A 12,357-nucleotide genomic window follows, 5' to 3' on the forward strand; every position below is an offset into this window, starting at 1 on the left:
TCTTTTTTACAAGATGGTGTCTGTCTAAATGGTCCAGCTTCCCCATTGGCGTTGGTGTAGACATAGTCTCATACTAATGCAGCTGCCTGGCTTGATAGACTGCACCATGGCCAGCCTGCAAGTGTCTGTCCCTGAAAATGTGGACCTGCCGGTTCTCACCTGAACTTTCACCACTTGAAAAGTCATCTGAGGGACAAGACTCTGTATTACATGTGTATATAGGCTGCAATATATTGGTGTTTTTAAAATAACTACATTTTGTCTTATGCTTGGCAGCACGAGTGACTGTAGTTGGAGCTATAGGGGCATGTCATGGTTTAAAGCTGGGCCTGCTATTAAACCTGTGGCAGATGCTCTCTGTTAACCCTCCCCCCCACCCCCAAAGGGAAAGGGAAAGGGAAAAGGGAGGCTTCCGGGTTGGAAAGTTAAAACAGTTTTAATAAACTATAATAATGAAAAAAAAGTATAATAACAATAATAGAAATAATATATACAAATATATATACAAAACCGAGATTGAGCTCCCCTGAAGTCAGCCACGTCACCACCAGCACTGCAGGGCAGGCTCCGGGAAGGCCCAGGCTCGGCCTAGCGACGGTCGAGAGCTGGATTCAGGGATGCACGGATCGGGATCGGGGGCAGCAGGAAAACAGACGGAGTCCTCCTTGGACACCGGCCATAGCAGAAAGAGAGTGAGACCCTTGTGATCCCCCCTGTTTTATACCGAGAATGACGTGTATGGGATGGAATACCCTCGTTGGTCAATTTTGGGTCACCTGCCCTGTCCGCTCCCCCCTGCAGCTGCGACCCCCCTTCGGCTCTTCACTCGTAAGCAGTGAGGAATTCAGCAGTGACCTTGGTTTCTCTCAAGAACAAGTACAGCAAGAGCCTTTCTGCACAACATCCCTACCGGTGCCTCAGTGATAACTACAAACTTCGAGCGTTATCAGTCCTGGAAGCAGACACTGTCTGCAAAACATGCAGTTAGTTTCAGAAGGTGCAGTTACTTAGAGGAGACTTAGCTGAAAGTAAAAATCACTGAAAGGAAAATCGGCCTGGTTTAGGCCAAACCAGGACAGGGCAGGAGGGGGTTGTGGCCAGGCTTCCCTCAACATGACAGCCCTGCTGCTCGGGGCCGGGGAAGCTGCAGTGCCCTGGGTATCTTGTCCAGGTAACGCTGCACGCCTGACCCAGCCTGGACACATCTAATGCAGTTCCCATGCTGGAAGTCATCAAATTTGATGGGAATAAGCTTTAGTAATTCCTAAAGGAGCAGAGAAACAGGTTGAAGGTGTAAATGAAAAACAATTTTGTGAATGTGGAGCATGTTTTGTTATGAATACTTTTGGCTGTCTTAGTCCAATAATTGTAACATACAGTAAACTGATAGAGCAGGAGAGGATCTTCATTCGTGCACAGTTGCAGAAAAAGAGTATGTAAATCTGTTGAATTTGCCACTATTTTGGATTTTCTTCAGTATTTAATCATTTGTTTCTTGGCTATTGCACTACTTGCCATTTCACTTTGCGTTATTTCAGTTGAGCTGAGAAAAAAAGATAAGAGGGTTTCATTTTCTTTAGGGACTGATTTTCTTGGACTGAGTAGTCGGTGTAGTTGGACAGTGATTTCCAAAGTATTGTGCTAGAAGATGTTAACAAACCCTTTCAAAGCAGTGCCAGAGTACTTTGGTTTTGTAACCAAAGCAAAAATGTAAATGTTTTCAAGATGTTGACAGGTACTTCTGAGTTACTTAGATTTCTTCGTTAATTTTACAAGAATTACAAATTCTGTCCAAAAAGTCTGACATCCTTAGACAGTAACTTTGTTGGACTTGATATAACAGATGGGCTGGAGCATCCCCCCATGGAAGATGGGGGCAATCAAAGCTGTGGTGGCACCGTATGCACAGGCAGATTTTTTGGGATCAAGAGCTACAAAGCCTGGCATGGTGGGCTGCTTCTCTGATGCTGGATGAGCTAACCTAGGAACCCTGATGCATCTGGAATTGTCTGTAAGACCTGCTTGAAGGGGGGAAACTCTCATTTTCTTTAAACATTGGATGTCATTGCATTAAAAAAATACTCTCTTTAAAGGAGAAGAGGGAAGAAAGCATTTAGGGATGCTTCATCTCCTCCAATAGTGTGCATTTTCTGTGTATAGTCAAAGGATTAGTCTGAGGATTCTTGAATGTGGAAAGGTTTCACTTTTATTTTTAACGTACAGCAGCTCTTGAAAGAACAACTTCATAATTTTGACATCCTCAGAAATGATCAATATTAAAATCTTTCTGTATATATCTGACTCAGTTACTTTGTGCAGCTTTGTAATCGTCGGTATTTATTTGCTCTGTAAGATACAGTACTTGCTTAAAAATTCCAAGGATACACGTGTGCTTTTGTCATTTTCTTTACATTTTAGAAAATAGGCTAGGACTGCGCAACTTTGTCACTGAAATTGCATTCCCTGCAGGAGCTGCAGTATTCACCATGGTTGTATAATAGTCACAACTTAACCTTTTTCTGCCAAATAGGTTTTTTCCTTGTCAGGAAGAAATTATGAAGACCTGTCATCTTGTTACATTAACAGACAGTTAGGGCTGTGCAGGTTGGTGTAAAAAATGGGCATACTAAAATAGATAAACATAAGCAAATATAATTAGTAGTTATCATAATCTATGCAAGTGTTCTTTTAAATTTTTGAAATTAGATTGCTATGCCATAATAAACATGAATGTCATGGCCCAGCACCCAGGCTTTGGTAGCTTGGCATTTGGATTTGCAGAATCTAAATTTCCCTGGTTTGTTTTTCATATGAATGAAATATGTTGTTTATTTATGGATAAACAGTAAGCTTCTAGTTGAGAATATATAACCAGTGAGTGCAATAAGCAGCCAGAAGGAATGTTGAGGGTAGAAGGTGCCTGTTTCTATATCAGGCAGTAGACACCTATGTGCTTTTATGTGATTCTTTATTCTTTGCTTTTTTAACCATTTAGAATCAGTACGCTATACATTGCTGCTGACAACTAGCAATTTCTGACTTCCCAGTAGAATTGGATTTTGAGAAGATTTAGATGTGTGGAGTTACACATGGCTTCCTGAAGCCTTGTCTGTTGGAATTAAATAGGAGTTTCATAGTAGGTCTCATCAGGCCAAGACTTGACATTTATATTGTTATTTTTCTACCCGAAGAAGAGAAAGAAAGGTGGTATTGGCAGATCAGAGACTGTTTGGATGATTTTGGTGGCTAGAACAGTGCAGTATGATACAAGTTTTGACAGGCAGTTAGCAATTTAGAGAGCCTTAAGAAGTGAGGACACATTAACATTAGCATTTTAATTCAGATGACGTCTGTCCTTCATCAATCTTCATCTCTCCAAGATTCACACCCTTGCTGCGATCTCAGAGCATGCAGCCCTTTCACACAAAATGAGCCTGGACGAGGCGTTGCAGTTGCTAACGGGCAGGCAGACCACGGAGCCAGCCTCAGAACCCGTGTGTATGTAGATACTGGCACCTCAGTACCAAAAGTTTCACTCTGGAGGTCTTCTCCTGCTGCACCACGAGTTGGTTGTGTAGGTATGGCCTCAAATGGCTGTACTGGTGGGGAAGTGGAGCTGTGGAAGGGAACTGGGAGAATCTAAATACCTTGTCTTAGCCAGCAGGCAAGGCCATAATATCCAGCCATAGGCGCAATTGTTTGTGGCTGGTAGTGTCTTAAATGGCTCAAGCGCTTTTGCAAGTAGTCAGTTGAGCATATTGTCCATTATTGATTGTTGATTTGAAATAAAAAGTGTTTTATGCTTAGAATAGAAAAATGTGGACTACTAAAATTTCTGAGGATAACACATCTGGGCATTAAGACATCAGGGGACATGTAAAGCAAGCTGCATTTTGACCAGGAAAAAAACAAAGTGAGCTTTGACATTTTTGATTGTTATTACTGTGTGAAAGCCTGGAGGCTGCTAGGTATTTGAGGGCTTAAATATTCAGTATTTCAGTCAGCACAAATTAATAGAACAAGATGAAAAACGCTTCTGCATCATGAACAGAACTACTCTCGTGTTTTCTTGAAGGTTTATTGAGCTCTCCCTTACAACATAGGCACAATATCTGTGTTCATTTGATCTCTGAAAAATGGTAGAAGGCTTCCTTTTTTTTTTCTTTTTGTTTTGCTCAGTTGATTTATTTATGAGTTACTGTTTCTGTGGAACAGTTGATTCCTTTTAGAGAGAAGTAGAAATTTCTGTTAAATGCTCCTGTTGGGTGCAGATCCACATCCCTGCAACATGGTGCTGAGGCATTTCATGGCAATGGTTTTCTGGTTAAGACACAAGTAGTATGATAGAAAAGGTTTTGGGTGCTTCGGTGGCAGTGAAATAAAACCGCAAAACCTAAAACCGGGAGGTTGCAAGTGTCGCTTGCCATGTGTTGGATGCCATAGATTAGTTCTGTGTGACCTTTAACAGGAGTGAAAATGTATTTGATTTTTGAGCTATCTTTCCCTAGACAGTACACAGAGTGCTAAAATCCCATGTTTTGGCAGAAAAAAGATAGAGCACAAAGCAACGGCTGGATTTGAAAGCCAGATACATCTAAATCAAAAAATGCAAACCCCATTTCTAGCAGAATATGATTGACCATTGAAAATATAAACAGCCAAGAGAATGGCGATTCATTTCCTGATGTCTTGCAGTCAAAACTTTAGTCAAGCACGAGTTATGCCTTGGTTATGCCTGATTTACCAGGGTAATTGGGTGTCAGTCTGCGGCTGCATTATGCAGGAGGTCACACTTGATATTTGTTATGATCTTTTTTGATTTAAAATTAGAAACTATAAGATGAGCCAAATTGAAATCAACGGTGTTCATATTTGTCTCTCCCTCCGCTCGCAGGTACTACAGTGCAACCATTTTGCAGATGTCAGGAGTTGAAGACGACAGGCTTGCGATCTGGCTGGCTGCACTGACAGCATTTATAAACTTCATTTTTACTCTTGTGGGAGTCTGGCTCGTTGAAAGAATGGGTCGCCGGAAACTTACACTTGGTAGCTTAACAGGTGAGTGCTTAACTACTGTGTTGTATATTCCTCATAATTATTAATAAAATGAAAATAAAATTTCAAGTGCTAATTTTATCAGAGTAGTCCTCTTTAAAATAACAGTGTTGACTGCGTCTTCTCCATGAGATTCTACCTCTTTTCAAGACTAGTAGTATAGTACCACAGCTAAAGGCTAATTTAAAAAATAGAGGTTTAGCATGTTATTTTTTCAGGTGCAGTTTCTCCTTCAAGCCATGTTTGACAATGTTTTCATTCAGTTTTTTTGCACTTTTTTTTCCAGTATAAGGAATTAAATGCTTGGAACTTCACAGCTGGTTGATATGTAATTTCTGGCTCCTTAATTGGAATTCAGAACATCTTATTACTGGAGAAAGTGTATTGCAGAGCCATTGAGGCACTTTTTAAAAAGTGATGCAGTTCTTTGCATAGTTGTCCCAAACACAATACAGTACGTACCTTACCTACACCAATGTGATTTTAATTCATCTCCTGTATGAGATACTAAAAGACAGAATTCTGGACTTGTACATTTTGTCCAAATATTCGAACACCATAACTCATCACGTAGCCATCTCTTGGAAGCAGGAAAAGGCAGAGTGAGTGGTCTTGCCTACGCTCAGCCCCGTCCTGCCATTTATCTGGTAAGAAGTCCCTGCTTGCTCCCACGTTATGTGCTTGTTCTGGCTGAAGCGGTCTGTGACCGATACCTGCCTCTGGCTGAACGTCTGAAAGGTTCAGATGTTTCCAAGAACACGGTTTGGAAAAGAGAAATGGTTTCTGCTGCTCTTGAAATCATGTTCACAAGTGTTTAGCTGGGAAGGTTTAATGTCTCTGTATTTTGTTCTGTTGTCACTGTCAGGGATCCAAACTTCTAGTTAATGCAGCCCAGCAGAGTGGGGGACCACCTGCCAAGTCGCTGGCCATCTGCAGTTCCCAAGGGATGGGAGTTAATCTACACTCACAGTGTTTGAATGCATTTATATAGGCAGAACAGTGGTGGCACAGTGCTGCGTCTGGTTTGATGCAGTTACCGAAATCTGTAAATTAAAACATGCAGTTTGGAGGCATTTGATTTCCAAGTTATAATAAATGTGTATTTGGTGTGTTAGCATTTTGATTTGGAGTCAAGAAACCTGAAGCGTTTTTCATGATCTAGGTTTAGAAATGTTGTCATGACGAAGAATGGAAAAGCACATTCCTCTTGTCTGAAATGAACAAAAAATGAACAAAAATCTCAAATCGGTATTTTTATCACAGTCTACCTTCAGATCAGTTAAAATATATCTGCCCTATAAGTTCTTCTATGCCTCCCGCCAGTGCCAAGTCTTTCAGAGGGGAAAGAGCCAGTTCTGTACCATTCCCTATGCTCAGTGCCTTATTTCCCCTGTGTTACTTGTCTGTTTTCTTGTCTTTCTGCGAAGTGGATCTCTCCTGGCACTGCACTGGTATTTCTGGTTCTTGGGTGCTGCCTCTTCTTTATACTCTATTGGAATGGAGTATTTATATATATATTTATATGTTTGGCCCCAATAACCTCATATGTGTGGCCAGCCCCTCAGAAGTTTATTGCTTATCTGGACCCAGCTGTAGAGCTGCGATTCCCGCCTGGACTTTTCATGCAATCACAGAACTCTCTGCTTTTTGGCTCTGGTTAATGTATTCAAAGGTCATATGTTTGAAATGTAGATATAAATGTCTCTTACAAAGCATGTTAGGCATAGAACAGAGGAGGATATAGAGCTAAGACACAGAATTAACAGAGGAGCATAATACAAGGGTTAGTTGTATATGATGTTTGGACACAAAGTAATTGTTTGGTAAAAATGGTCTTCTGTGGTCGGTTGGTGGCTGTCAGTCTACAACATCACTTTTTTTGCATTGTTTGCTGTGTTCTTTATCATAGGGTCCCTCCTTAAGGAAAATACAAATAATGACAGTAATGAAATCATATGTCATCGCTCTGTACTATTTAGAATTTTTTAATGCAACATTTGACACTTTGATTTAGGTAGTGGTGGATATGATGTGTCTTCCTTAGCAAGAGGGCTGTTTAATAAAATGATAATTACTAAATCTGCTGATAGATTTGTTTTCCATGATGACTTCTCATGGGGTAAACTTATATTTTAGTGCTTTACTTTGGTTTGCGTTTCTAAGGGCGTTGACTTCCACGCTGAGTTATTACTGGCTGCTTCTCTGGTCTTTGGAGAACCCAGGTATGCCCCAGTCTCCCATTACATAAAATGAAGACAAAACTACTACCTTTGCCTGCTGCTGCAAGGGTGTGGGTGTTTTTTTGGTAAAGGTTAATTGATTTGGTGTTTGTTAGGTGATAACCTACAAGAATAATCAGTAGAGAGATAGTAACATTAATGTTTTGATTAAAAGCCAACATACTGTAATTTAATTTTGTAAACTTGTGCAGCTTTTCTTGCTTTCTGAAAACATCTGGGAAAGAGCTGTTTTATATTTAATTTAATGTATCTTTATAATTTTCAAAATATTAGCAACTTTTGAAAAATTGAGCCTTTCAGATAGATCCAGAAGCATTAGGAAAATTATAGTAAACTGCTTCTGCCAAAAAAAAAAATCACACCTTTTTAGTTCTCTTTATGGCAGTTACTGATTCCTCTTAGTTTTCATTCATTTTCTATCTTGGCATCATTTCTTTATCTTTCTTTTGCTCTTTTTCTTCAGTTAATTTCTTTCTTCAGAGCTGTTAATTGGGAGACATGCAGAAATTTTGACAAGTGCAGTATCCATTTTATTTGTGTTTTCCTTTTTCCTCTTCAGCAATTTCCAGTTTGAAAGCATGGTGGTACTTGGGCATTGGACAATTTGTATCTCTTTTTGTAACAGAGAGGATCTAAAATATCTTCAGGATATATCCTTTTTTTTTTTATTTCAGCTAATGATGTACGGTAATTGTATGTTTTTGTTCATCATAGACAAACTTCCCACAGAATGAAAATATATAATAAACTTCATTCGCCAAGTTTACATATTCATTGCTTTTCCAAAGAAACAAGAGATTTGCAGAGGTACTGGAAGTGAGTGTTAGTGTATTTGGTTAACTTAAAAGACAGACAAAGCATATCTAGAATGAATATAAATAAGATTATAGGCCGTGTCTAAAGATATTTGCAGTCTGGTTTATGGCATTTTGAAAGTACAGTAAATCTAGTGCAATATCCAGCCTGCCCAGAAAACTGGCTTTCTTAGCATAGCTACTAGCCATAGCAGTACAAAGCCAAGTATAGAATAAATTGAAATCACGTTTTATCATGGGTAGATGCTTTCTCCACATGTAGTTTGTGATTGAGTTTAAGGTCTTAGTTGCCTCAGCTGAGGTAAATGTGTTGTCAGTCATCTCCAGTTCATGCATATTCATACCTATTGGCTGTGACTGCTGCACAGACACATTCATGAATAATTTTATTACGCAGATCTTGGTACTTAAGATATTATTTACATCTCAGAAAAAGTTTTTCACATATTTGGTTTGCCTGCTAGGAAACTCTTGCTTTTCTCTTTAAAAACACCATCAAACCCACACCCAAAACTGCCAAAACATCCCCTCTGCCCTCCTCCCACAAAAAAAAACCTGGACGCCAAAAAAACAGATAATGTGTAATTTCTTAAAGATTACTAGAGTGACATGTTAAGGTTTTTAATTTGGCAGCATTTCTAAAGGTTTGCAGAGATGCATTTCTGAGAAAATTACTTACATGCTTCTAACATACGGAGCAAAGGGATGATGAGGAGTATTTGGAATGGAATACAGTATCCTCCATTTTCCCTCAACCATTAAGCTGTATCATTGCATGCTTTTAAATGTATCTGCCTTCCAGCTGGGATGTGCTTCAGTGGTTTGTGAGTCTGTTTTTGTATGGTAAGGATAATGTTATTAGATCATTAGTAACTAGCTCACAGATAAAGTTGTAACTAGTTTTATATTTTTAGTACTGGTAGTCTATAAATCAGGAACATGTATATGTTCTATGCAACCTCTCAAAAAAAACATGCCACATAAATAGTGAGTATACAAATAGATATACAGGATATTTTATACAACATAGAATTAGATGCCTTGTCAAGTAGCAAGATGTAAAGGTTTTAAGTCTGAGTTTGGGACAGTGGCAGTACTCATAAGTAGTGAAGTATATCAATTTTCATTAAAATGATACACCATATTGTGTGTGTGTGACAAATAAGGTAGGAAAACGATGAGTTATGTTCTAGTAATGACCTGTTGCACAAAGTATGAAACTTTTTTACTCTCTTCCTTCTCCTCATTTTGCCCAGCTCGTGTGCAAGGAATTTGTTGAGGGGTCAGGAGCAAATAGGTGGAAGGGGGCTCTTTCCTAGCAGATACGTTATGTTTGTTCTTTGGAACAAGTTCAGAAATTGCAGTTGAGCTTTTTGGTGGTGGTTTTATGAAAAGTCAAATTTCTCTCACTTCACAAAGGGAAGCAGAGTCAATGAAAAAGCTGATGCTGTTTTCTGTTTCACAGGAAAGCCTGCAAGACCAGGTCTGGGAATGAGAGGCAGTATGGTGTTTTCAAAGTCACTATTAAATTTTACCTTTACAGCATTATTTTTAACACCGAAAAGAATATATCCGTTCATTCATGCAGTCTTACAATTCCACATATTAAAAAAAAAAAAGTCTCAACCTATTAATTTAATATCTGGACATTAAACCTGATGCACTTGACTTTAACATCTGACCTAATTCAAGGTATGGATGTAGCAAAGGGTATTTTTCTTAGGTTCTCATCACAAATCCTTAGCAAATGCTGTTTGCATAGTAATGGGGTGCCTTGCTTTCCCAAGCATAGTTCAGTTCAATAAAGAATTATTTCATGTGCTCTGGAGAAAAGTATCACATTGTTCTTTATCTGTATTTTTAGGTACTGCTGTAGCACTCATTATCCTAGCTTCGGGATTTTTGCTATCAGCTCAGGTCTCGCCAAGAATCACACTTAATCCAACAGATCCTTCACATCAAAACTCTACCTGCACAAAATACAGGTGAGATTTCATGATCATTCATCCAATCTTCTTGAAGATTTTTTCCGATTAATTGAATTTTACAACTTAGTGTGAGTAACAGACAAGTGTTAACAAAGTCTAGTACAAGGAACTAAGCTAGATACCTAAAGTTAAGATGGTAAATTCACTCAACAAAGAAAATCAGACATTTTGCTTAAATGCTCTGAATAACCCTGTGGAGCCTTGGACTAAATAAGGTGGTTAAGTGGCAGACTACACACTGGAGTTCTCCTCTGCTGTATCACACCTGCTGCAATTTATAGTGGACACAAAGTTAGGAAATTTTTAAAAGTAATTTGTAAATAATGCTTGCTGTTATTCATCTACTTGTAGATTTGTTGTGTATAACAGCTGTAAACTCCTCAAGATGTGTTTCTTGCCTTTGGTCTTCCTGAGTGGAAAAAAAAAAAAATTCAGATAATTACAGACCAATTAACAATTAAAACAAATGTGATTTTTGGACCTTTTTTCCTATAGTGGGTAGAAGATGCACTTTCATATACAATCATAGTTTCAAATAACATTACTTCTAGGGTGTTACGAATGTGTCATTTTCTATATTTTCTGGGGTTTATTCACATATAAGTGCTCTTATGTTCTTTTAGCTGGCAGACTAGAAAATTCCCTATAGAGAGAAGGCTAGTTAGATGGCTGAAGAAATTCTTACTTATATTCAAATCTGTTTTACATGTGTTTGCAATAGAGATAAATATCAAGAAATGAGGTACACTTCTAGTTTCCTAGTGATATTGGCTAGAAATATGGTTTTGTGGTTTTTCATATGCCAGCACAATGTCTTAGATGAAAGATTCTGAGGATCTGAAGCTTTATAGATCCCTGGGAAAGGGACAGAAGGTCTTTAAAAGAGTGTAAATAGATGCTAGTAACTGCAACATTAGATACTACTATATGTGAGGATCCCTACATGCAAAAACTGCATTTTTGCTTGTTTTCTACTGCAGAGTCAACTATATTTTGCAATTTTTGAGATGTGCCTATACAGCTTTTTCAAATGGCGAGTAATCTGGTTAAAAGACGCATAGAGGGAAAAAGCTTCCAAATGCTCTCCTTTCAGAATAAGATAATGTTAATAGCAGGATGACAAAAGGATTTGCCCAGGACTTAAATTAACTGTTTAGAAAGGATGTCTGGGAAGCACAGATACACCATTTGCAGAACTCATTATTTGTTATCTAATAAAGCTAGATGATTATATAACCTGAAACAGTATAAAATCTGCATAGAAGAAATATGGCTAGTCCACCTTAAGAAGTAATGAAAGATTATTCGACACAGTTTTCATTTTCCAGTTAACCACAGCTAGTCAGGAAGGAAATTCAGACTCGCTGTGGCTTGCTCGGTGTGCACTTCTGGGCAAAAGCATGAAAAATTAAAGCAGGTAGTTCTAGTAAAAGCATGTTGTTTCATGAATTATTGGAATACTTTAATGTGTCATAATTTCTGTTTTGGACATGAAGTGAGCAAAAGCAGATATGATAGAAATTCAAAGGGTCTAGGAAAGAGACTAAAAGAAAATATTTTCATGTGGGAGTGTTTTGAAATAGAAGAAACTCTCTTCATTTAAAGATAAAAGTGAATGTGTAAGGGGGATGTGAAATAATGAGCAATGTATGAGAAAGCTTTAGGTGCTTCTATTTTAATCTTATACTATGCCTTGGTAAAGAGACACAAAAGCCAGGAGAGGTGAAACTAATAAATGGATGCAGTTGCCCACAAATCACAGAATTAGGCTACAGCACCCACTTATTTAAAAGGATTAAAAAAAATTAGGCATTGATATGGTTAATAACAGCTTTCACACTTGTGTATCTAAAGCTATATTTGGGATATCAATTTTCATGCTTCAAAACATCACCAAACCCTGACCCTGCTAGAGCCAGAGGAAGAATATTCCTTCAGCATCATGAATATTAGCGTCCATTTTGGGAGGTCATATTAGCCACTGACTCAGTACCAGGAAGCCTCAAAATCCTGGGTGTCTTCAGCCAAGATAGCAGTAAGTTCAAAAAATATTGTTTGCTTTCAGCATGGATCAAGGGAAGAAAACCAAATTTAAACATTTTGTGTCCAGCAATGTCCCCAGAGGAGCTTAGTTTCAGTGTGCCTTTCTGCCAAGCTCTTTCTGCCGTAGAGAATATACATTAATTTATTCCTTTATCTAACTTATTTCTGGAGGGGATGACACATAGCCATAAATTATATTCGACTTGGAAAAGTGGC

General features: G+C 38.4%; 1 protein-coding gene across 1 annotated transcript in view; it reads left to right on the plus strand.

The window, feature by feature from the left end:
- SLC2A13 (solute carrier family 2 member 13) overlaps positions 1–12,357 on the plus strand; it is a 174,141-nt gene that overhangs the window by 119,856 nt on the left and 41,928 nt on the right. Inside the window, exons 5-6 of the mRNA XM_068401084.1 lie at positions 4,895–5,058; positions 9,975–10,095. Coding sequence (XP_068257185.1) covers positions 4,895–5,058; positions 9,975–10,095 — 285 coding nt within the window. The remainder of the gene's footprint in view (positions 1–4,894; positions 5,059–9,974; positions 10,096–12,357) is intronic.

Source organism: Nyctibius grandis, chromosome 5 (genome assembly GCF_013368605.1).
Source record: "Nyctibius grandis isolate bNycGra1 chromosome 5, bNycGra1.pri, whole genome shotgun sequence".
In the NCBI taxonomy this organism is placed as follows: Eukaryota; Metazoa; Chordata; class Aves; order Nyctibiiformes; family Nyctibiidae; genus Nyctibius; species Nyctibius grandis.